Source organism: Colletotrichum graminicola (genome assembly GCF_000149035.1).
Source record: "Colletotrichum graminicola M1.001 genomic scaffold supercont1.56, whole genome shotgun sequence".
Taxonomy (NCBI): domain Eukaryota; kingdom Fungi; phylum Ascomycota; class Sordariomycetes; order Glomerellales; family Glomerellaceae; genus Colletotrichum; species Colletotrichum graminicola.
The window spans coordinates 146636-170292 of NW_007361060.1; the positions used below are offsets into that span (position 1 = coordinate 146636).

The 23657-nt window shown below is 52.7% G+C and overlaps 8 protein-coding genes and 1 non-coding gene across 9 annotated transcripts; 5 read left to right on the forward strand and 4 right to left on the reverse strand.

Moving 5' to 3' along the window:
- Positions 1–1691: 1691 nt before the first annotated feature.
- Positions 1692–2542, forward strand: GLRG_10127 (uncharacterized protein; the record flags this gene model as incomplete). Its single annotated transcript, XM_008100812.1, has 3 exons — positions 1692–1708; positions 1863–2234; positions 2293–2542. 3 exons carry the CDS (start codon positions 1692–1694, stop codon positions 2540–2542), a joined length of 639 nt encoding a protein of 212 aa, XP_008099003.1.
- Positions 2543–3245: 703 nt separating this feature from the next.
- On the forward strand, positions 3246–4532 carry GLRG_10128 (amidohydrolase; the record flags this gene model as incomplete). Its single annotated transcript, XM_008100813.1, has 2 exons — positions 3246–3848; positions 3909–4532. 2 exons carry the CDS (start codon positions 3246–3248, stop codon positions 4530–4532), a joined length of 1227 nt encoding a protein of 408 aa, XP_008099004.1.
- A 206-nt stretch (positions 4533–4738) lies between these two features.
- GLRG_10129 (fungal specific transcription factor domain-containing protein) lies at positions 4739–7736 on the forward strand (the record flags this gene model as incomplete). The annotated part of the gene is made up of 5 exons (XM_008100814.1): positions 4739–4827; positions 5162–5289; positions 5360–5429; positions 5499–6672; positions 6741–7736. 5 exons carry the CDS (start codon positions 4739–4741, stop codon positions 7734–7736), a joined length of 2457 nt encoding a protein of 818 aa, XP_008099005.1.
- Positions 7737–8349: 613 nt separating this feature from the next.
- On the forward strand, positions 8350–10079 carry GLRG_10130 (cytochrome P450; the record flags this gene model as incomplete). Its single annotated transcript, XM_008100815.1, has 4 exons — positions 8350–8718; positions 8774–9531; positions 9590–9708; positions 9760–10079. 4 exons carry the CDS (start codon positions 8350–8352, stop codon positions 10077–10079), a joined length of 1566 nt encoding a protein of 521 aa, XP_008099006.1.
- A 249-nt stretch (positions 10080–10328) lies between these two features.
- On the reverse strand, positions 10329–10412 carry GLRG_13255. The gene has a single exon. It is a non-coding gene; the product is annotated as a tRNA-Glu (tRNA).
- A 2930-nt stretch (positions 10413–13342) lies between these two features.
- GLRG_10131 (uncharacterized protein) lies at positions 13343–14765 on the forward strand (the record flags this gene model as incomplete). Its single annotated transcript, XM_008100816.1, has 4 exons — positions 13343–13414; positions 13491–13563; positions 13667–14587; positions 14635–14765. The coding sequence occupies 4 exons, from the start codon at positions 13343–13345 to the stop codon at positions 14763–14765; spliced, it is 1197 nt and encodes a 398-aa protein (XP_008099007.1).
- A 461-nt stretch (positions 14766–15226) lies between these two features.
- GLRG_10132 (uncharacterized protein) lies at positions 15227–15709 on the reverse strand (the record flags this gene model as incomplete). The annotated part of the gene is made up of 2 exons (XM_008100817.1): positions 15227–15303; positions 15352–15709. The coding sequence occupies 2 exons, from the start codon at positions 15707–15709 to the stop codon at positions 15227–15229; spliced, it is 435 nt and encodes a 144-aa protein (XP_008099008.1).
- Positions 15710–18081: 2372 nt separating this feature from the next.
- Positions 18082–19952, reverse strand: GLRG_10133 (cytochrome P450; the record flags this gene model as incomplete). The annotated part of the gene is made up of 4 exons (XM_008100818.1): positions 18082–18283; positions 18346–18562; positions 18682–19184; positions 19261–19952. 4 exons carry the CDS (start codon positions 19950–19952, stop codon positions 18082–18084), a joined length of 1614 nt encoding a protein of 537 aa, XP_008099009.1.
- Positions 19953–21332: 1380 nt separating this feature from the next.
- Positions 21333–23169, reverse strand: GLRG_10134 (glycosyl hydrolase family 76; the record flags this gene model as incomplete). The annotated part of the gene is made up of 3 exons (XM_008100819.1): positions 21333–22897; positions 22953–23057; positions 23112–23169. The coding sequence occupies 3 exons, from the start codon at positions 23167–23169 to the stop codon at positions 21333–21335; spliced, it is 1728 nt and encodes a 575-aa protein (XP_008099010.1).
- Between the last annotated feature and the right edge of the window lie 488 nt (positions 23170–23657).

Here is a 23657-nt window from a genome sequence, read left to right on the forward strand (position 1 = left end):
ATCGCAGTCAACCATGTCTAGGAGTTTCAAACTAGAGTACCGTCGTTGCTGTCAAGGGCGTAACTAGTCCTTCAGCGGCCGGGTTCATACTATGAGAAACAGAGAGCTGGATACTGATCGCAAGAGTAGACGAGTTCTATAATCTCAGTCCCCGATCAATGCAATAATATCATGAATTTCCCCGGAGACACATTATTTTACCTCTCCAGCGGTAGGCGGCTGAGTGCTGGAAACCGGAAACGTTTGTAGACCCTGAACCTCAGCGTAAAACCTTAGTACAACAGCTTGGCCTATCCATACATTACTAAAACTATGAAGTTGTCTTTCTGTGCACGTGAAGAAGTATTTTCTTTCAGGCACAAAGTTGGTTGGCGTGGGAAGGGGAGGGTCTAGATGTTAGTCAGTCAGTCAATGATTGTATTAAAAGACGAATTGACCTACAAATGGGTTGTGTTTGGTCACACTTCTCGAATCCACGAGTGTTCCTAAGTGTATCCTTCATATGTCATTTTGGCCTGTTGGCATGTCTTCTGATTGAACTGAAGTTGATGCACAATCTTTAATGCTCCGATTTCGAACGCCAACGGAGACGAAGGAAAAGACCAAGAGAGTTGATTATAAATATTAGAAGAATTCCAAATAATCACGTGTTGTTGAAGGGGCATATTCCACGCTTATTCATCTTCATGGCAATGTTATCCTCCCTTGGCTTTGGTGAGTTACATGTTCTCGCGTGGAACTTCGAGTTTTCCTCACAAACTGAGGTACTGTGGTGGAGAGTTGCAAGCGTTATCTCGACGGGGTTACTGACAATAGTGGCAAGTGCTTTAAATAACAATTGGTTTAAGAGTTGTTCTGAAATACTAGAATACTCGGGACAGGAGAGAATGGTCTACTGTTGAGAAGACTGTGAGAACTTCGTCAATATGAAGCAAAACATCTCCGTTACGACAATGCCCGACAGTAATTAACTCGCCTTCACACACCGAGCGTATATCGAATTTGTGAAAAAATGCAAAATGCGTTCGGGCCTGACTAAAAACTGAGTTCAAAAAGCTTAACCAAGCTCTCATTACGTACTTCAACTTTCGTTAGTTTAGTGGTTGGGCTGCGGTAGGTACTGTGCACATTTCATAACCCCTTCTACGAACGTCCACTATAACACACACACACACACGCACATATGCTCAAAAACACAGTAACCACCCATAGACGGAGGCATGACGGAAATTAACATTGGGGGTACAATTTCGCCATTCTATTGGAGTTTGGTTCAATGTGACAAGACGCACACCTACTCCCAAAAGCTCGGACTGGTTTCAAAGACGTCGGCTGGCCTTCACCCCTGTCAGAATGACTCGACTCATCTTTTTGATTTGAAGTTCTCGAACACGCTGAAGTTTCCTCAAATTCTTGTCTGCTCAACAGTATTATTTGCACCAACAGGGAGAATCTACTACTGCTTCACTCGTGCTACTCTTCTAAAATGGCTGTTTTCAAATCTCTTGTCCTTCTTGCGATGTTCAGGGGCATCGTGAGCCAAGATGCCATACAGAGTTGTACACTATCTTTCGACGGGCGAATTCCAAATACAGCCGAACCTGCATTGTTTCTTTCGAGCACAAGCCCATTTAATCCTAAGAACGTACTTGGACAGAACGTCACCTGGGATCAGATTATTGAATTTCCAAATGTTCCACCTTCCCGGGTAAGTAACGGCAGCCAGCATCCTCAGTAATATTCTTTTTAACAGAACGCAAACAGTTTGACAACAATGATACCAAACCAGTTGGATTAAGTCTTTCGTAAGGTTAGCCGCCTCACGTTTTTAGCGAGGTTTACTGACCGAGTCTGGATTGCAGGGATGAATCCATATTTGCCTCCCCTTCCGAAGGCCAAGAGGTAGCTCTGCGTCGCGCGGAGCTTCTAGTGAACGCCAAGAACGCAACAGTGTCCGGCCACAAGACGTGGCACATATCGCTTCGCACCGATCCGACCAGACCTTTGAACTACACTCACGAGTACGCCCTTGCTTTCCATGAGGCACAGGACTTCCAGGCCGACTTCTGGTCTGTGAAGGCGGGCGCTCGTCTGGGAGACGATCCCCCCACGAGTCAAAAGATGTTGCGTGTGGAGGGTTATAAATTCGATGTGCCTGTCAAAACCTTCTTTGAGACGCCGTTGACGGACGACGTATGGCACAATTTTGGCATAAACCTGAACTTCCCAAACAAGTAAGACCCGTCACCCCATGTGCCGGTTTGGGAGCGAAGCTTACCTAGATGTATGCAGCATGATTTCCGTTTTCTACAGCATTGATAACAACCCCCTCCAGCTGGTTGTCCCACCCACCTTCAATAATATATCAGGCGCTGGTCAGACAACCCTTGGAGAAACCCACTTTGGTTTGCAGAAACGTCCCGTCGGCGCAAACTTACAGGATTTCTTGTTTAATGGCACTCAGCCATCCGGTATTAACGAGGCAATCTTTCTTGGCGGCATCTTCCAGGACGATTCTTGTGATGGATGCGTAACTCTCTAAAAGAAATGGTTAGAAAACCTTCAAGCCAATGCTTGAGTATGTCAGGATGGGGGGCAGCGAGGTCACGCCAGACGCAAAATGTATCAGTAGTGATGACGAGGACAAGTGTGGTTCAAATGAAAAACTGTTCGACACGGGCTCAGAAGCCACTTCGACTTGGAGGGTTTGGGCACGTCCGATTTTATGCTGAAGCAATAATAGAAGAAGGAGGCCGGCAACGTCCCTCAGCAGTGACCAACTGCATAATATCCTATGAGATCCAAGAGATTGAACAGCTGATTTCGATGGCACGCACTTTTACATGCTACATAGCCATTAACCCCTTTATTACGAACCCAAACTCGGTTCGGAGTTTACCGGCAGCTTCAGCACGCCATGCAGTCGTTTTTTCGTCAAGTAGAGTTGGAAGCAAGGTGAGTCATCATGGCTTCGGCCAATATTCCGCCTCGGTTTTGCAGCCGAGAACATCTCCATCGATTGAGGTTCTGGTCCACTAAATGTAACGAATCAAATCATGAAAGTAAGACGCGTAAACGCTCCATCTTTCTATTTCTCAACGCTACTTCAATCGATTTCGGCCGAGTTAGTTCTTGTCCTTTAGACAATCTCATTCCGCATCATCATCTCCAAACAATACATGATGGACAAAAGTTCTGCATTAGCCACCAATCTAGGTGACCTGCTGGTTGCCACACCCACAAGCATGGCAAAATACGAGGCACTTTATAAACACTTCCATGCGCATCCTGAACTCTCCAACCTCGAGGTGCAAACTGCTAAAACCGTTGCAGAACAGCTATCGCAACTCCAAGCTTTCGATATCACAACCGATATCGGCGGTCACGGTCTTGTCGGCCTGATGAAGAATGGCCCAGGTGCCGCCATCCTGCTACGCGCTGACATGGACGCACTTCCAATCAAAGAAGCCACCGGGCTCCCATACGCCAGCACAGTGACCATGCCCGATATTGAAGGTGTCGTACGGCCTGTGATGCATGCCTGCGGACACGACATGCATATGGCTTGCCTTCTTGCTGCGGCTGAACGGCTAGTCAAGCTGAAGAAAGAGTGGAGCGGCACGTTGATTGTACTGTTCCAGCCTGCGGAGGAGCGCGGAACCGGAGCAAAGTCCATGGTTGACGATGGCCTCTACGATAAGCACAAGATCCCTGTGCCGGACTTTGTGCTTGGTCAACATGTCATGGCGATGCGAGCGGGAAACATAGGAACCAAGGCGGGAACGATCATGGCTGGCGCGGATAGTATGAAGATCACATTGTCTGGGCTTGGTGGCCACGGTTCGCAAGTGAGTATTCCGAGTGCCAAGTCCTCCCGCCCATATGCGAGAGCTGACTGTTACTGATAGCCTCACCGAACGGTTGACCCTGCTGTCATGGCGGCTCATGTGGTAGTACGTCTTCAATCGATTGTCAGCAGGGAGATCAACCCAAGTGACATTTCCGTCGTTACGGTTGGCAGCTTACATGCTGGCCAAACGGAAAATGTCATTGCCGACTCGGCAGAAATCGGTCTTGACATCCGCAGCGTGAGGCCCGAGACACGTGAGAAACTTTTGGCCTCCATCAGGCGGGTAGTGGCAGCCGAATGTGCGGCCAGCGGCGCGACGGCTGCCCCGTTGTTCAAGATGACTCGGCATTTGCCAGTTACAGAGAACGACGCGTCGATGACAACGATGCTTGCCACCAGTTTCGAAGAACATTTTGGCAGTGACTTTGATCCAAACATCACGGCAACTACAATTTCAGAGGATTTCTCAGTTCTAGCGACGTCTCAGGGTAAGCCCTGTGCTTTCTGGCATTGGGGTGGAATAGAAGCAGAGTTATGGGATCAGAAACTGGAGGAAGGAAAGTTGCAAGAAATCCCAGCAAACCACACGGCAAGGTTTGCGCCTGTCATACAGCCCACATTGAAGACGGGTATCGATGCTCTTTGCATTGCTGCTTTGACGTTCTTCAGGACGAGTTCGTAACTATTAATTAGCAGACTGCTCCAACATAAGTTAACCAATCCCTAAGTCAAGGGATCCAAACGCAGAGTTATAAGCGTTAACCCCCAGTACCACTCATCTCTCAGATAGCTTTTTTGATGCAACCACATCTCGGCCAATGACTGCCATTTCCAAACCGGCAAGTCTCCAGTATCTAGGCTAAACCCACGAGGGCCATCCGCAACAATATGAAGCTCAACGGAGCCTTCTGTGGTTTTTGCTTGGAGGCCCTGCTCCAGCTGGTACGCGTTTACAACAGGGACCATAGGATCGGTTCGTGAGTACAGGATCAAGTCGGCGAGGCCGGCCTTATTAATTAATCGATGCCGATGTTGCCAGTAAGGGATTTCCCCACTCTGTACCCCCCTTACCTACCCCGGAAAATCCTGCCAGGGCAAAGTTGGTGGGGCTGCGGGAGTCGCCTTCTGCCGAGCCGCCCCCAAAAAGCCCCGGAAACCGCATTTCCGATCCCGCCCTTTCTTTCCTAACCTTTTTATCGTTCGGTTTTCGTTCAATTGGTACCGCTTGAATGAGCAGGGCGTACACAACAATTCCAAGAACGGAAACAAAGTGCAAGTGCGGAGAATCCGTCATTGTTTATGTCTGCATAGAACATGGCTTCTCCAGTTTCCCCCAACTCTCTTGCAGAACCGAGATCCGGGTCTCCCGGATCCCAGACCGGAGTTCCGCCCACCCCCAAGCCACGGACAACTCGCGGAAAGTACATTTCCAAAGCTTGGTAAGACTCGCTTGGCAATTCAAGCATTCTTTTTTTCAACACTGACATCATATCGACCTGCAGTTTTGAGTGCAGGAAGAGAAAGAGCAAGTGCAATGGGAAGAGTCCATGCTTACGCTGCGCGCGTCAGGCCTTGACCTGTAAGGCGCCGCGATTCCATTCATCCTCACCATTGTTTGACAACGCAAGGCACTTACCCTGCTTCGAAGAAAACTCGGAAGGATCGAGCAAGCAATGCGTGAGTTGTGTTTTCATCTAAAGGCTTCCGATACCAGCGTTACTCATGGATCTAGCGAGGCTGATGCCCAAGCCCTTCGAACTCTGAGAGATCAGGTAGCTTCTCTACAAGGGGGATTGGACTTGTTGCGTCGGCAATCTCAACAATCCTCGGAATCGCAGCCAAGTCCGTTGCAATCAGAGATCCCATTGACGTTTGAACAATCCTCTTATATCCCCTCAAACAGCGGGTCGGTGGCCCCGGCGCTCTGTCCGAATCCAGTCGTTGACGATGTGGAATGCTCCACCGAAGAGTGCAGCAGCCAGCCATCGGCCAGTTATACCTTCAACATCAGCCTTGCTCGTACTCATCTCCGCACACGAGGTATTGGAACCACCGACGCGGACCCCGGCAGGTTGTCTGCATCTGGCAACCCAACTCGGCCGCCTTCTCCTTCGATACATACCAGCTGTGGTTCAGATTTTGGGTCGATAGATCCGCTGTGGCTCATCAATGAGGAAGAGGCCGTGCGGTTATGCAACGTTTACGAAGAAGAAATAGGGATACAGTATCCTTTCCTGGAGATTCAACGGCTCATTACACAGGTGCGAAATCTCTATAGTGCAATGAACAGTGGTTCACGACTTGGGTTCGCCTTTGCTGCAATTCCAGGCCCGACTATAATTGATCCCCAGGACCTGAGTTTGATCAAGATGGTATTGTCTACAGCTTTGACCGTCGAAGCAGGTGGTTCCAGTCAACTTGGTAAATCTCTGTTTCTTGATGTAAAAAGGTCGTCGAGCAATGAGTTATGGAAACCAGCGAGCGTTAAGACTACGATATTGTTCACCTTACTGGTACTAAGCCTTTATGCAAGCAGACTGTATACTTTTGAGCTCACTGACTTTAAACAGGCTATATACAGCTTCATGACAGGCGATGATCTGCAAGCTTGGAGACTTGTGGGCATCGTTGCGCGATGGTGTTTGGAGATGGGCCTCCATCAGTCCGCAGCCATAAACAAGACGTTCAAAGAAGCTACCGAACGCAAGATGGTAATGAGACTCTTCTGGTGCGTCTACACATTAGATCGCAGATGGGGATTCGGGGCAGGTCTGCCATTTGTTATACACGGTTTTGATATAGACCAGCAATTACCTGGACCAGTGAGTCTACCGCACGACCAATGATTGCAACTATGCGCAGTATTCCGGGGGCTAAGAGTTTTTTACAGGATCGAGAAGTTCCTTATCTGAAGGCCATGGTTGAGTACAGTCGTATCGGCGATAAGGTATGGGCAACATCATACAACTCTGCTCGAGCGACTGGTCCCACTCGTGATGACGAAGTCTCGTATATCCTTTACCGGATAGATCAGTGGTTTGAAGATCTCCCGGAAGATCTCAGATTTTGTTCACATCAGCAAACAACCCGTCCAGCACCAGTATCTCGCGGTCTTCGGCGACTCCAACTTCTACTTCATTTGAGGGCCAACCAAATGAAGATCCTCCTCCTACAGCCGTTTCTCCATTCAACATCCAGCCTCCAGGTCAACCGATCTAAAGTTCAATTGCTGGTCAATCTTGCCAAAGATACAATTCAAAGACTGAACTTTCTCAATCAGTCTACAGATATCTATCAGAACCAGCAGATGTGCTTCAATCACTTTTTGGTTTCTGCACTCGGGGTTATCTTCTTGGTTGTTGCACTCGCACCCGCAGAACATGCCGCATTCGTCCGCGATGAGTTCCATATGGCACTGGACCTGATCCGTGGTCTCAGCGCCAGATCATACGTATCAAGTAGGCTTTGGAGGAGGATCAGCGACTTGCGGCTTGCCTGGCGGAGGCTGGGACTGAACGCTCCCCATTCCAGAGGGAGCAGGGAAGCTAGCACGCAGCTTCATGCACTCGCAACGCCCTTGACATCTGCCAGCAATACCTCGCCAAATATTGCGCAAACAGATATTGATGATACCTTTCGGGGCTCAGAGATGGTTGAGTGGCCCCCAAGCCAAGAAGAACCTTTCACGGAGGCTCAAATGACGCAAGAGCTGAACGACTTTTTCGCCTCGATGGACAACGAAATGGGCTACAACACTTCATTGACAGGTCTTGGTTTTGGAGAAGAAGGTCCTGGTTCTGCCCAAAGTCCGCGGGATGATGCTCTTTTGCCAAATCTGGACACCTCTGCAATGGATGTTTCGCATCTGTTTGTGGATATGCTATAGTCATAAGCGCAAGGCAGGCCGAGGTCTCCATATCATCGATGTGCTGAATAGAGAGGAATTGGTCAACATTATAACTTATGAGCTGTTTAAGTCTTAAGCTGTAGGTAACGAGGCCATTTTATCATGCGTCTCATCTAAGTTCCATTGAATAGTTTCCTGCGTTCAAACTCAGGTGGTTTTAAAGTGGCGATTTACTAGCGAGGCACTCCCGCATATGGCCAGGTCACGAAATTATGCCGGCAACGTTGAATCACATGTTCGCATACATACATCGAGTGGACGAGTCCCACAGAATGATCCAAGAAATCCCTCAGTAAGCGCACCAGCCGCCCTAGTGCTCATCTTTGTGGTAGTCTGAAGTTGTTCCCATGGGATCAACGTCATAGAGTAACAATAACAGAGTAGGTGGAACCGTGGAGCGGAATCAGGAAACGCAATTCCGACGAAAAAGGTGATCGATCCACTCGCATTGACCACCGAGCCATCATCAAAACGCGGGGAACCGGGTTATACAAAGGAATTTCCGCCCAGTTATAAATGATGGTGCAAACTTGTCAATTCACGAACTACTTGACACGTCAGCCTGTGTAGGGATCCAATTACTATGGCCAAAATGTTAGTCGTCGAGCTGATCCAGAGTTTTGCTCGTGGTGCGACTCACCACCCTCTTGAACAATTGCTCAAGTTTATTGCCCTGGTTGTCTTCTTTTATCTAATTACCAATGAGGTAGTTCGGCTCAGGGCCCGTTTACCCGCTTGGCGTGGCCCAAATGGAATCCCCGTCGTCGGAAATCTGCGTCAGCTCGGCGGAAATGCTTCTCAAAAGTATCGGGAATGGGCAAAGGAGTATGGTCCAGTATACCAGGTTCAGCTAGGCAATCTGCCAGTTCTGGTTGTCAATACTGCTGCTGCTGCCAAAGTCATGTTCGGGAACAATTCCCAAGCAACTGCCTCTCGCCCTGAGCTGTACACTTTCCACAAGGTTTGAGCCATCATCCACCTAGTTTTGAAAAGTCACCGTTATTAACGCCTGACAGATAGTCGCAAATACTGCCGGTACCACGATTGGCACATCCCCGTACAACGAGTCTCTCAAGAGAAGGAGAAAGGGTGCGGCATCTGCCCTCAACCGACCTTCCATCGAGACATATATTCCTCACCTGGACTTGGAGACGAGAGACTTTCTCAAAGATGCTCTCAGCTACGGCCAAGGAGGGGCTCTGCCAATCGATCCTATGCCTCTTGTCCAAAGACTTAGTCTTTCTCTGGCTGTCACACTCAACTGGGGTGTAAGAGTTCCCAGTCATGACGACGGACTATTCAAGGAGATCACTACGGTCGAAGGCGAGATCAGCCGCACCAGAAGCGTTACCGACAACGTGCAGGATTACATTCCTCTATTGAGACTCAACCCCTTCTCTACTGGCAAGCGCAATGCCGTAGAGATGAGGTCCCGTCGAGACAAGTACTTGTCCAAGCTAAACGACGACCTCAAGGAGAGGATCCGTAATGGGACCCACAGTCCTTGTATCCAGGCAAACGTTATGCTCGATGAAGAAGCAAAACTCAACAATGTCGAGCTGACCTCTATCAGCCTGACGATGCTTTCGGCTGGGTTTGAGACATTCACCGCAGTCTCGACATGGGGTATCGCGTTCTTGGCCATACATCCTGGGATTCAGCAAAAGGCTTTTGACGCCATTCGGGAAACCTACCACGAGACAAATCCACTTTGTGACGCGTATGATGATCAGACGGTCCCTTATGTTCGCGCTTTCGTGCGTGAATGCTTAAGGTATGGCTGCCCTCAGCGCAAGGGGAAAAAGGCTACGGAATGACCATAATTTCTACAGATATTTCACTGTCCTCCGACTCTCTCTGCCCCGTTCCACAAATAAGGAATTTATTTATGAGGGTAAACCTATTCCCAAGGGCACGATGATATTCCTCAACTCCTGGGCCTGCAACATGGGTTGGTCACCTCCCGACTTTCACACAGTCGACGAGACTGATTGTTTGGCAGACAAAGAGCTGTGGCACGATGCCGAGATCTTCCGCCCCGAGCGCTGGTTGGAGAACCCCGAAGCTCCTATGTTCACTTATGGAATGGGTTACCGCATGTGCGCCGGGACTATTCTGGCTAATCGCGAGCTGTACACCACTTTCCTCCGTATGCTGGCCAGCTTTGAGCTGTCCTCAACCACCAAGATTGATACAGACCCCATTACCGGAGCCGCCGACTTGACAAACTTGATCATCACGCCGGCACACTACAAAGTCACCTTCACGCCCCGTAATGAAACGGCGCTGAGGGCAGCATTGGCCACTGAGAATACACACTAAATCTCCATTGCTCGTTTGATTAGGCAAAGCAAATTGGAACTTGGAAGTCGTAAGTGCGTAACAGCACAAGGTAGCTGTCTGTCTCCAAGAATAGCGCATGCGTTTTTTTGATTTTGTTTCTTGCGCCTGCTTACCTTGGGGTCCGTCTCAGTAGGAACACTAGAGCGAGTTGGTCGTGAAGATGCCTTGAACAGGAAGAACGAATTCGGAGCTAACTAGGGATGCCAAATTGCAAAAAGGGGCAAAACTTTCCGAAACCGAGAATCGAACTCGGGGCTATGCCTAACCTCCCGCGATGAGAGGGCATCATGTTGGCCACTACACCATATCGGATTTGCTGATATTAAAATCTGCTCCAAGAGAATTAGTAAAGGCCCCCCGGATGGAAATGAAGTGGACGGAGTCAGATGGGGGGGGGGGGGGGGGGGGGGGCTGGTTAGAAAATTCCTCTGCTGGAGTGGGACAGTGGGTCATTCTTGTCAAATCTTTCCCAGTTTGGCAATAGAAGGAGCCATGTCGACTATATCTCGCATTGATATTTTGCTGTGTTTCCTGTGAGAAAAAGATGTTGAATGGGACAAAGTGTCGACGCCGCGGCGATAACGTCGTGACGTTGGCCCTTAACAATGGTTTGTTTTCTTTAGTTTCATATTGTCATGAATTCCTTGGTATTAATTATGATGAAGAGGTGCAAGTACCTCTTATAATACATGGCATATCAGTGTATTGCAATGGTTCAAGGAGGCGTGCAACAATCCAGTTTGACTAAAACCAAGTCCTAATACTCCTTTGTCGTGATGTAATGCTGTTCAAGCATGTCTTGATGATTACCGCATGAACCAATAAATTTATGCCCTGCCCTGTCAGATGCAAATGCTGCCTCGAGTTCCAAATCATCGCTTGTAATAGAATTTGAATCGTAGAAGCTGTGTAAAACGGCTGGCGCACTATTATAGCAACTTCCGTTTCCTCCTGCGAGATGGGCTGTTGCGTTAAGCATAATATTGCCCACCTCATCCGGGTAGGCTTCGAGAAGCAAAGTGATATTGGGGGTGCCGCGGGGTGCAGGTGGGATACAATCCAGTCTGAGGACGGCCACCTCATCGTTCTTCCTGACTTCGGGAATCTCGCCTTGGAAAACTGAAATGACGACGGTTGACTGGCCGTTTACTGTCGTGGTGAGGTTCAAAATCCTACTAGCTGGTAGTATTGTCCACCGTTGAAAAGCCCGCAAAGATCCCCCACCGATAGTTTCAACGCTTAAAGATCTTGCTTGTATAAAGAAATTCCCAAGAATATCCTCGTATCTTTCATGCCCGGCAAGGGTTTCGGCTAGAACCGCCGCGCCATATGTCGCAGATTCATCGTGATCCAAGGTGCCTGGCACCAGATTGGAATCCTCTCGATCGTCCCAGCCCACAGCGCATTCCCCGTCGAAGAAGGATTCTATCACGGATCGAACTTGTAGATTCCGTGTGTATTCACCCGTGACCACGAGTCGAACAATGTCTGTACGTGACAGGTTGGCCTTTTGAATGGCCCTGTCCACATATTCGAGTGTGCGCTCGAAGAGGCCTATCTCGGCTGGACTGAAACGATAGGAGCCTGTAGATCTTTTTCCTTCAACGACTTTCCCTATTTCCTTGCCGAGTTCATGGTCGCTGACTGTAGTAAGATGGTCGAATACTCCCATGTCTACTTCGGCAACGGACACTTCAAAGTGAGCCCTCCCCAGTTGGTAAAAGACGGCGTGACTAGATTCGTCCTCCAACTTTTCTATGCCGCATCCGATTCCGACGGCGGTGTAAGTGTTTATCATTCGCAAAACTTCCAAGCCAACGGATTCTCCAACATGTTTCACAATGTCGCGGTAGTTCTCGCTGTAGTGCGCAGGAACGGCTACAACTACAGCCCCAACAGCCTGCTGTGTCCAAGCCTCGGCAGTGCCCTTAAGTCTGCGGAAGATTTCTGATAAGGTCTCTCGAGACATATAACCTTCACTGAGGTCAACGTTTGGGTCATCCGAAGAGCAAGGGTTCTTGATGACGGCGTGCATGAAATAATCGGGTTCGGTGATTTCGCACACCATGTATCTCCTCAAAGTTAGCCAAGTCTTGCTAGAGAGCCCTTGTGCATCTTACTCTATGTTGAATAATGCGTTCGAAAGATTCGGATTAGAATATACATGGTTTATCCTGTTGTTCGTTTTCATAACAGCATTGCCTGTATTGGTTAGAACGAATACCCAGGGTGGTCTCTTTTGAAAGCAAACTTACTATGGCCAGTAAGAGGTACTCTGATGGCGCCACGCTGAATCTTGCCAACACTTGAAAATGAAGGCCCAATACTCTGCAAGTTTGGTTGCCATCAATCAATCAAAAAGCCCGTTGATACAGTAGGGAGAACTCACAATGGCAATTACATGCGACTGCTCTTCAGTACCTCGCTCAGAAGCTTCGGGATTGACCGCAATGCATGGCAACACGAGTATAATTATAGTAAGAGCCAGAAATAGAGCATATTTACTGGTGAAAATTCTTCTCGGTTGATCCATAATGAACTGTTTATTCTCTGAGTTGTAGGGAAGCTGTGTCTCAGCAGCTCGAGGCGTGAGATATCGGGCTTGTGCCACAAGTTCCCAGTCAGTATCTTGAAGCTAGAGCACGGCGCGGCTTAGTGAGCAGCAAAATAGAGCGAGTTATGCTCAACTTGTGTGTGACTAAGCGTCCACGGCCCACAGGTCAACATCATTGAAGCTAGATGAGATACGAGACACCTTGGTAGAGAACTCAATTTATTTGTAATGATGAAACAAGGCGACAAAAGGCAGAAAATTACAGAACATTGTATCATTGATACTTCATATGCGAGTAATAAGAAAACAGTACCCCAAGTACCCTGAGAGAAAGCACAATGCGGAGAGGAAAGAGACGAAAGAAAGCCAGGGGTCTCCTTTCGAAACCCTTGCAAGGTGAGTGTTCGTACATGGGCCCAACCGGTTCCAGCCGGCATCGGCCGCCCCACTCGCGGCGGTTTCCTTATCGTTCCCGTAGCTCCGATAAGGCTCTCAACAACGAGCCAAACCACTTCCGTCATTCTCCCTGCTTGCTACCTACCTCTCTCGCTCTCTCGCTGCCTCTCTCTCTCACTCTGTTTCTGTCTCTGTCTCTCTCTTGAAGTTGCCCGCGTCAAAAGCTCTCCACCACACCACACCGTCACCATTCCAGAGCTAAGCCAGCGAGCATGACGAACGCACGCTCGGCATGACTGATCCCACGTACACCGTCTTCGTCCGACTGCCCATTCTCCGGGGCGACTTCACGGATCCCCTTCCGGTATGTCCATCCTGCCCGTTGCCTGATCGGACCCGGCGTTTAGTCGCCGATGCTGATGCGCTTCCCACCATCGTAGGTCAGCTGGGATTCCACCAAGGACGACGTGCTGTGGAACATTCTGTCCAACGCGGCCAAAACCGAGATTGACTGTAGGCTGAAGATGCGCTCCCCTTCCTTTGGATGCTGCCAACTAACTTGTGTTCAGGGAACGAACTGTTCGTGTTCCTAACTAAGCTCGACCTCTACTTGAAGCTAACCGGGCCACCAGAGCTACGCATTTCGATGTGACTGTCGACTTCCTCCTACAACAAGTAGCCTACCTAACCGAGCGACACACCGCCCAGCTGCGAGCTCAGGTCCGGAAAGCTACAGCTGCCGCCAAGGGCTCCTCCGGTCCCTCTCCCATCCCCGGTGCCGAGCCTCAGGGCCACCAAAGAACCGCATCTGCCCTTTCCGTCCGTCGCGATTCCCCTCTCCCGCGAACCGAAACTAGCACGCCTGCCACCCCGATTACGAGTTCCTTACGACCCAACATCTCACGCCATGGCTCTGCCGGCACTGTAACACACAATCTGGGCGGCGGCGGCGGCGGCGGCTCTTCAACTCGTCAGAGCAAGCCTGCAACATCGCGTGCACCCAACGAGACCCAGCGACGTCGCCTGTCATCGCTGCCCATCCAGGTTACACCTCGGAGTCCCGAACCAACATCGCCCGCTGCCGACGAACTAAGCTCCCCTACATCCTCTTCCGACGAATCTAGCCCTGCACAGTCGCGCATCATCCGTCGCCCTCCTCGCTTTCAGCAACGTGACGGGCCTGTCGACCTCGACGATGAAGACGAAGACACCGAACCTGCCTTCTTACAATACAAGCCGCAGTCGTCCAATACATCGGCGCAGGACCTGGGCTCCACTCTGCGGGGCGACCCCCGAATCGCCCGACGGACACCGAAGGGCAAGGAGAGGATACATTATTCCGAGACGTCGGATTCGTCTACCAGCTCACCAGCCTTGGTGTCCCGCGGCCCTTCGACGGGAGAGCGTCGTCCAGCAGGCCCGCTCTCTCCACGGCGCCCGTCAGAGCTGGCCGGCAAGAGCCCGAGTCGAAAGGGATACTCGCGGGACGGAAGCGACGGGACGCCCAGCATGGGCAGCAGTTTCAGTGACTTGGACGGTAGGTTCTCCGCCAGGTTTAGTCCGCGCATTGCTAACGAGCGGCAGACGCCTCGGTTACACAGTCCGCGCTCGAGGAGGCCCTCGCGAGTAAGATGCAAGATGGCGCCATCGGGAGCAGGTTCAGCATTAGTCAAGCGTTTAGAAGCCGCTACATGCCCAAGCCTGGTCAGCAATAGGCAACAGCATCGTCGATGGCAATTTTGTATCACGGTTGATTATGAAACGGTTGGGTCGCGAAGCATCTTTGGCGTTTCAGGTAAGATCATGAATGGGGATTCAGACCGTTAGTCATGCTTATTGTGTATTGGATATCGGTTCAGGTGTTGGCGTCCAATACATTTTCACCACTACACTCGGAGCCAGCCAGAAATTGGCTGGCTATTCATGTTTCCCCTCCCCGGTATTACAGTAGTGCACTGACAAGCTAGGCGGTCAATATGCAAGCACCAAATTGCGTTAGATGCAATCAGAACGGAATCTGGCAGTATTTGTATTCAAACTGATCAATTCAATCCTCAGTCAAGAGCTACATACAGTGAATGCTCGAACACCGGATGCGTACATCCAAGATCCCTCGTTCTATGGGTCTCGAACCAGGCTCCATGAAACAAGAAGAAGAAAAGATCGCACTTTCCCATCAATACGCCTCTCGCTTTATCGTCACCCCGAATTTCTTCCCATCCTGCATCTCATGGCTCTCGGCTCGTTCGAAATCTACATCGTCAGCTTGCATCACATCCCCTCCGATGAGAGGAAGCTTACCCTTGTCCTCTTCGATCTGGGCCCCCTCGTACGGACCCCAAACCTTCTTGTTCCGGGGTAGAAGGGTTCTTGGCGGCGGCGGCGGCAGACTCGCCACCCTCACCTCCGGCCGGAACGACCCGTCTTCACTCTTGACGTTCCCCGTGCCCTGTAACTGGAGCTCGTCGTCGTCCACCCTCTCGCCGTTCTTCTCCCGGCGCTTCTTGGCAGTGTGGGCGCGGTAGAACAGGAGAGAGCCGACGACGCCGACGAAGACGGTGAGGGTGCCGACGATGGCCCCGATCTCGACGGGCGTGAGGGCCCGTGGCGGCGGCGCGGGCTGTTCGCCCGTGCGCGTGTCTCCTTCGAAGAAAGACATGTCGTCGAAGCCGGATTGTTTGCGTGCGCGGAACGGCGGCGATGGATGGTAGCGGCGGACACCAGGTCCGTGTGTCGACGGAGGGAAGGGGAGGCTCAAGGGCCCTGCGAGGAGAAGGAGGCGGTCCGGGCGAAGAGGGTGGCCTATCACCGAATCGAGACAGGGCAACTCGGTAGGGGGTTTTCAAGCTGATGGGGGCGGCGATGCGGTTAAGAGCTTGGAGCACACGGCGGCGGTTGGGCGAGGCAGGGAAACGGTGAACCAAAGATTCGGGAAAGGATGAGAAAGAAAGTATCCCCGAGGGAACAAAGCGCACCTTTGTGTATTTTCTTCCCACGGAAGAATGGCAAAGGAAGAAAGAATAACTGACACTGACCAACTAACTCTTGGGACCATGGAGTTATGTGCCTGGGCCCTTGTCCTCGTGGCACACCTCTCCCTCCTCTCCCTCACACTATCAACCCCCTTCCCCAAGGCCAGTCCGCGTCTCCTTTGCATATTTTGCTTCATACTGCCAACTTCGCATCGTCTCTGATGAATCGTACGAGTCTTTCTTTCATGCGGCTAGCCGGCAGTGACCGTCCCGGTTTGCAGTTTGTTCTCCCAACGGACGTACGATGCCACTGGAGGGCATTGGGTGATACGTACGCTGGCACAGCAAACCCCCCCCCCCCCCTTTTTCTACTGGGAACCCGTGACGAGCAGAAATGCCGATCAAGCTGGAATAAGAAATGTGTTGGTTTGCACGCCTCCCCAGCGGTCAAGCGGGATAATGCTCCGTCGTGGATCGTCGCCTACAACACCCGGGTCCCACTCATGTCAAGTTTCTTCTTGACAGCCAACATGGGCCCATGTCCATTGTTTCCTCGCCGACCTCGGCGGCAGTTGGCTGCTGGCACGTAACCTTGGCGTCCCTTTCGCCGTTATTTCCCTCATCCTTTGTCATCGAAACCTCCAGAGCTGGATGCCGATTGTTTGCTTGTCCAGAGGAATGAGCCCCGCCTCGCCCCGCCCCGCCTCCCTCCCATCTCTCTTGTCTTGCTTTCCTCCCTCGATCGTACTAATGACAAGCATTCTTAAAACCAGGCACATCCGGTTACGACGCTGAGAAAGCCTTGGAAACAACTCGGCCCAACTGTCCAGCAAGTCTCGAACGCGAACGCAGGCGAGACCTATTCCCCAGACTCTGAGGGGAGCGGCTCCCGTCTTGTCACCGAGACGCGCAACCTCGAGCTTGGCTGGTTTGTTGTCTTCTCCAGCCCGGCTCCCTCTCTGTCGGGGTATCTGGATAGTCGTCGAGCTCGGCTACACGCATCTGAGGTAGGTAGAATGTCGAGAGACACTATGCCCTTGCTCCCGAAACGGTCCAGTCCAGTCCACTCCCGCACGACTGTTGGGTTTCATCCCGCTCTCGTCATGTAACGAGGACGTAACCAGGCCGTCCCGGCCCTTGCACGAAACCAGCTTCGTCCTCCCCTCCCCTTCCCATTCCACGTCCAACGAAAGCTTTCACCAATCTCCCAACCAACTCGTTGGATGGCATGAACCGGTTAAGAGATTCGAGGGAGGAGCGTTGGCTCGGATCAAGATTGAGATTGGTCACCAACGTTTCTTTTTCTTTTTTTGTCCTCCTCCCCCCTTGTCAAGGGTGGCTGAGACGTGGGCTTCGGGTGCTCGCGAAGCCCTTACATATTTGCTGCAGCGTACGTTGGGTTTCCCAAAGCCTCCCCGTCCCCTCCCCAGGGGGGGAGACGAGCGCACGGATTTCTCACCTGTCAAAGAGACACACTTTGCACTAGAGGTTCCGTGCAACGGTCCGACGCGTCGATCTACCTCCTGTGATCGGTTGATGGGCGGGGCATATGGTGCATATGAGAGATCCAGCATGTCACCGCTGGCGGGCACGACGAGACCGCTGGTGTAGGATCCGGGCCCGTCTGGGGTTGGACGAGTCCCGCGCGGCCTCGCACCAATCTATACAGCTGCATGCCGAGACGCACTCATCCTACCCGCATGCTGCTGCGCGATGATGTTGGTTACCCCCCTCCGATGATTTAGTCCACGACCTGGCAAAACTCGTTCCAGGCCGACATACCAACTAGCGTTGGCAATCCGGAAACCACGTCCGGGCTTGTCGATAGTGTGGCAATAGAGTGCGGATGACGTGCAGGGCAATCAAACATCGACGACAAGGGTCAATGATAGGTCCTTTAGTGCTGCTTACGGATACGCTTCTGACGATGGCCTATCCTCGAACTACGCCAAACGTGAAAGCTGCATCAATCCATCCTGTGCAATCTCAAGTGACTCACCGCCCAGACACCATCCTTTCATTATCCAGTAGCCCCCTTCCCCGCCTCCTTGACGGCCTCCTAAGCCGGCGTGAAACTGAGCAGCACGTCGTTTGCCAGCTTCGCCGTGATCCCCAGTGTCTGCTGAATCGGCCTGTCGTCCCTCGGCGAGATGTCCTTGAACGTTTGCAAGACCCTCACCACGAAGTAGCTCATCTGCGTCAGCGCGAACTGTTGGCCGATGCAGATCCGGGGGCCGCCGGAGAACGGGATGTAGTCCCACCTGCAGTAGGTCAAGGAGTGATTAGCAAAAGACGCATACGCCGTTCGCATAGGGGAACGTACGTGGGCCGCCTCTCCTCCCAGCGCTCGGGGCGGAACTCGTCGGCGTCCTCGCCGTACAGGTCCTTCCTCCGTTGCATGTGGAAGATGGACCACCGCACCAGCGTGCCCTTCGTGAGGAAGACGGGAGCCTTGCCGTCGGGCCCGCCGCCCACGGGGAGCGTGGTGTCCCGTTCTGTGCAGCGAGACATGGTTACGACGGTCGGGTAAAGCCGCAGAACTAGGATTAATCAGCACTTCAGGTCATGGGCTCCAATCTTCAACGCTCCAGCCACATCAGGACCGTCGCGCGGGCATGCGTAAGAGTATAGGGACCAGGGGTGCTGGTGGTGGACGCACTCTCCTTAAGCACCATATTGAGGTACTTCATGTCCTTCATCTCCTCCCACGATGGCTTCCGCCCCTGCAGCTCGTCAACCTCGCGCCGCAGCTTCCGCATGACGCGCCCGTCGCGCGCCAGGATCCAGAACAGCGACGACAGCGTCGAGGCCGTCGTGTCGCGCCCCGCGAGGATCATGGACAGCAGCTGCGCGCGGACGTACTCGGGCGTCACACCCGGCTGCCCCATGACCTCGTTGAGGAACACGTATCCCCGCTCCGGGTCGGCCTTGTCGGTCTTGCCCTCGTTGGCGGCGAGGTCGTCGTGTGCGCGCTCGATGTACCGGTCGCAGAAGCGGTGGATGGTCGCGAGCCCCTCGTGCCACTTCTTGTCGTCGTCCAGGAAGGCCAGGAGGCCGAGACGCGTGCGGAGGGCCGAACGGATTGTGATGTACTCAAAGGTCGAGGTGAAGTGGCGGGCCTCGGGGGACGGCTCCGTGAGCATGTTTGTCGAGTGCCCAAACCTGTCCGATACTCGTCAGTACGGTGAAGGGAAAGACAAGAAGAAAAAAAAGACGGGCGACCGTCTGAGAGACCTACATAAAGTCCGTCGCCGAGTCCATCGTCATCATGTACAACAGCTCTTGCAGATCCACCGGCGAGCCGTCCCTCGGGATCCTCGCCATCAGGTTTCCGACATGCCTCTCGAAGCATCTCAAGTCCGCAATCTGGTTCCTCACAAAGGTCGGCCTCATCATCGCTCTGGCCCTGTGCCACACGTCCCCGTTGGAGGAGAAGATGGCCTCCGGCCCCAGTATCGGCAGCATCACGTCCCTGCGCGGCCCCTTGATGGAGAAGTCGTCCGAGTTGGTGGCCAGCATCTCCTTCATGTTGGCCGGCTCGTCCGTCATGAGCACCCACCCCGACGGCGTCTTGAACCACCACGTGTGGCCCAGTTTCGCGAACACGGTCTGCCACCACTCGAGCACGCCGTGGTCGCGCTGGCGCGCGAGCGAGGCCCGCACCCAGTCGCTGCCGAACACCGGGTCCGTGTGCGGGTACACGGGTGTGTCGCCGCAACCGCGAGCCCTCGCCTTGAGGAGAAACCGTGCCTTGTTGTACAGTACCAGGGCGGGGAGGAACACGAGGGCGGCAAGTACGGGGCTTGCGTGGGCGTGGGAGGAAGCGAGATGGGAGTTGTGACTCCAGCGGACGTACGTCTCGGCGGTCGTCCAGAGAACATAACCCCCTAGGACGGCCGACGAGGCAAGGTAAAAGTAATCTCGCGCCATGCTGTGCCCTTTTTCTTTTTTCGATTTTATTGGGGAGGACGCCAGGTTCTGCAGCTCGAAGGGGAGCAAAGGGGCTGTTCCCTATCTATACTTCTCCTCTCCCTCTAGACCACCTATGATCCATCAGCCAACCGGCTGTCTCCCAGGTGGTCGTCAGAAGTCTGTGCTGCAAGCTTCCAAAACGATATATGTGCCGAGACGTCCAGCGGGGTTTGCCTTCACGTCACACGCGTCCGTGGTGTGCCTTCGCATATGCATCCGGCGTGCAGAAGTCCCCTTCAGCCCGCAGCAGACTACCTAGCTTCCCGCCAATAGTGCCTCTTCCCAGTCCTCTCGGTTTCGCGCAGGGATTTTTCTTTGACAGTAACGCCATATGCTTTTACTTTGACTAGTTACCCGAGTACCTAGCAGATCATCCGCGGGGGACCCCCCTCCCCCGCATGTTACATATGTAGACGAACCAAACAAGCGTCGCCAGCTGCGCGGTCTTGATCCGTCACGGCCCCGCCCCCCCCGCCTCCCAATCAGCCGCCAGCAAGCCTTTGGGAACCCACCCGGAATGGAAATGTGGTACTCAACCGGCCCTCGGTCTGGGCCTCGGTTCTCGAAGAGGCATGCAGGCCCGAATGGATCGAGATGGGCGCGTGTTGTTCCCCAAGGAAACTGCCAGAAGGGACTTTGGTGTTGCATCGCCATGTGAAAGCGAAAACTGACTGTCGTAGAGTCCGCACCCCGGAAGCTTTCTGGTAGTGATGATTGTGAGAACACATGAATCAAAGGTGTCGTCTATCTGGCCACTCACCTAGCTGGGGACGTGGGAACCCTACCTCGGCTGTGTTCTCGTTCTCGGCGTCCAACAGTCTTGTCCGATCACCCCGGGTTGCTGGCATTCTGTCTCGGCAGCCGGCCAGGACATCGGCGCCGTTCCGCCTGAAGGCGAACGGCCGGAGGTATTTCCGGGGTCAATTGCGTTCGGCAACCACCTCGGAGCATACGCTTAGTTGCCAAACATCGTCGCGGTCTGTCTTCCCACCTTGATCCGATTCGCGCAACATCCAGGGTCGAAGAAAATGTGTGCAGAGCAGCCACGAGGCCCTTTCATTCCAATTGGCATCATCTATCTATATACAAGCTGTCATGACGTCGTAAGCTTTTGTTTATTTCCGTCTGCCTTGACGTGAGAGCTGGTCGTGCCGTGGTAGCTGACAGCGGCTTTCCAGTCGGGGTTTTGAGTTAATGCAAGATGATGGCAACCCAACGCATATGTAAACATCCAAGTATGTTCCAGAAAAATGTCCAGTTTCGTCCAATAAACGCCGTTGGTAGTGAATGCCAAGCATCCCTATTGGATGCTCGCCGAGGTTCTTGCTCATCTGCCAGTTATTCGATCCGAGCAGACCGCTGCGACGCTACGCTGTTCCGCAACGTAGAGTGCCCATTTGTCCTGCTCAATCTCTTCTCCCGGACCATGGGGATCTTTGTGGGACGGGCTGAGATCGCTGACGTGCCGCTCATTTCAGACACCATGCTGTCTCGCTGCGTCAAATATCGGTGGCCACTCGCATCATTCCTCGTCGGCGGTAGTGAGGTCAATATACCGTTTTCGTGGGAGCTTGCTCCGTCGCTGGAACCATCTTGGTCGATCCCTTTGCCTTTCTCATTCATCTCGTCCGTCTTATGTCGCTTGGTCAAGGCCGTCGGGCCCCCGCCTCCGAGAAGCGCGGATCTGAAGTCGTAAAACCGCTGCTGGAGGGGTTTCTTTGATGTTTCGTCTATCATCATCCAAGCAATCCCGACAACAAGCATCCCGAGAACCAGCATCGTTAGGATTGCTGCTCCAGCCGTGTCGCCTGGACTCAAAGGCGGATAATTTGAGACGGCCGGGATCGTCCGTCCAATGTCGCTGCCCCCGCCTCCGGGATCGCCTTGAGAAGTGCCGCCGCCTTCGGCGGTAACGTGGTCCCTGGATATTCCAACGATATTTCCGAGGGTGATTTCGAGGGCCGCCATCTGCTGTCCGACACCTTGCATTCCATCCCAAGTCCCGTTCTCGGTCCACTTCAGTCCGCACATGCGTCCGTTCGTTCCACCCCTGCATTGGGCTGCAGCCGCAACAGACGAGGGGCGGATCTTGGCCATGATGCGCTCTGTCAAGTGCGGGGCCCATTTAGTGGCGATGGCCAGCCAACGACTGAGATATGCTTTAAAGGACTGCTGGTCGAGGTTGCAGAGATTCACCGTCTCACACGCAACCTCCTGCATGATGTTATTCTCCGCCCCCACGAAGAAAACATCGGCCGCCTTCACAAGCCCATCCAGCCGACTCTTCCACACATCGCTCTTGGTATAGTTGTACATGGCAGCCGCACCGAGGATCATGCCACCGGCGTTGTAGGTCCACTGATAGGGCACGATGTTTGTGCAGTTGTACTGAATGTGACCGCCGTCGTAGACGTAGTAGTCGTCCGTGACAAATTTGACATTTACCATCCATTCCCACGATTTTTCGGCCCAGTCGGAGTATGATGTGTTGCCAGTATAGAGGGCCAGACGGCCTGCGAGGGCAAAGAAGCAGGCTTGCGAGATGGTGTTCTTGTAGTCGTACCCGAGGTTCCAGTTGAATATCTGCCATCTAAGCCCTCCTCCACAATGGTCGGGATCCCAACGTGCGGCCTGAGTGTTGAACACTGCTTGTGCAAGCGCAAGCCACTGAGGCTTGTCCTTGGGAGGATCGGGGAATTTAAGCTCGGCGGCAGACATGACAGCAAGTCCCCAGAAGCCCTGGTCGTCGTTGCCTTCAGTCAATGTCTGGTTTTCGGGCATGTAATCGTTATATCTGCCGACTTGGTGCAGAAGTGCTTGGGTGACGGCGTCATTCCAGGTATCATCGCCGGTGTAGTACCAGTAATCGATCATAGTACCCATGAGGGCGCCGGCCTCCCACCCTGAGATGGTGTCAGTCTGCAAGCGAGAACCCAACGACTGCGAGAATGCACTTACAGTAGTGTGGCAGGGGAAGCAGACCAGGTGTGTTGCCCGGCTTGTCTCCGTCGTAGAAAGACATGAGGTCTTCCGTCATTGACCTTGCGATGGTCTTGACACTGTCTGCGCACAATACCTGTAAGTAATAACATGATGGAGGAAGGCAATACCACTTACTAGGGTCACTGGGGATCAGATTGTATGCGTTGGTGGACTGGACGACCACCAGCAGCATTGCCGACAAAAACCGGCTTACAGACCATGATGGCCGACCCCGCAGTGCGGTCATGATGTGAAGAATTGGCGAGAGAGGAGTGGTTGGCTTCGACAGAGAGCCAGCATGAAAAACGAGATTTGACTGATGCAGAATCCGAGGGGACAGGCCTCGATTAAGTTCGAAAGAAAGAGAGCGTAGGTGCCGCCAAGTGGGAGTGAGCAGCCGGCCAACAGCTGCATCAAGCGAAGAATTCCGTAGCGTAAACCGGACAGGGCGTGGACATGGAATCGAGTCACGTTCGTGGGGCGATGAAGTAGGTCCTAAGAGGGGACGGCCGGCAAGGTTGGAAGTTACTATTGTGGCCTCCTCCTCGTACAGCGTGGTTGGACTAGCCACACAAGCGCTAGCAGCTCACAGCTGGGGGAAGTACGTGTACTAATACAGGTAGGTATGTAGTATGATGTATGTATGCGTTTGCGCACCGCATGTGCATGCAGGCCAGACGC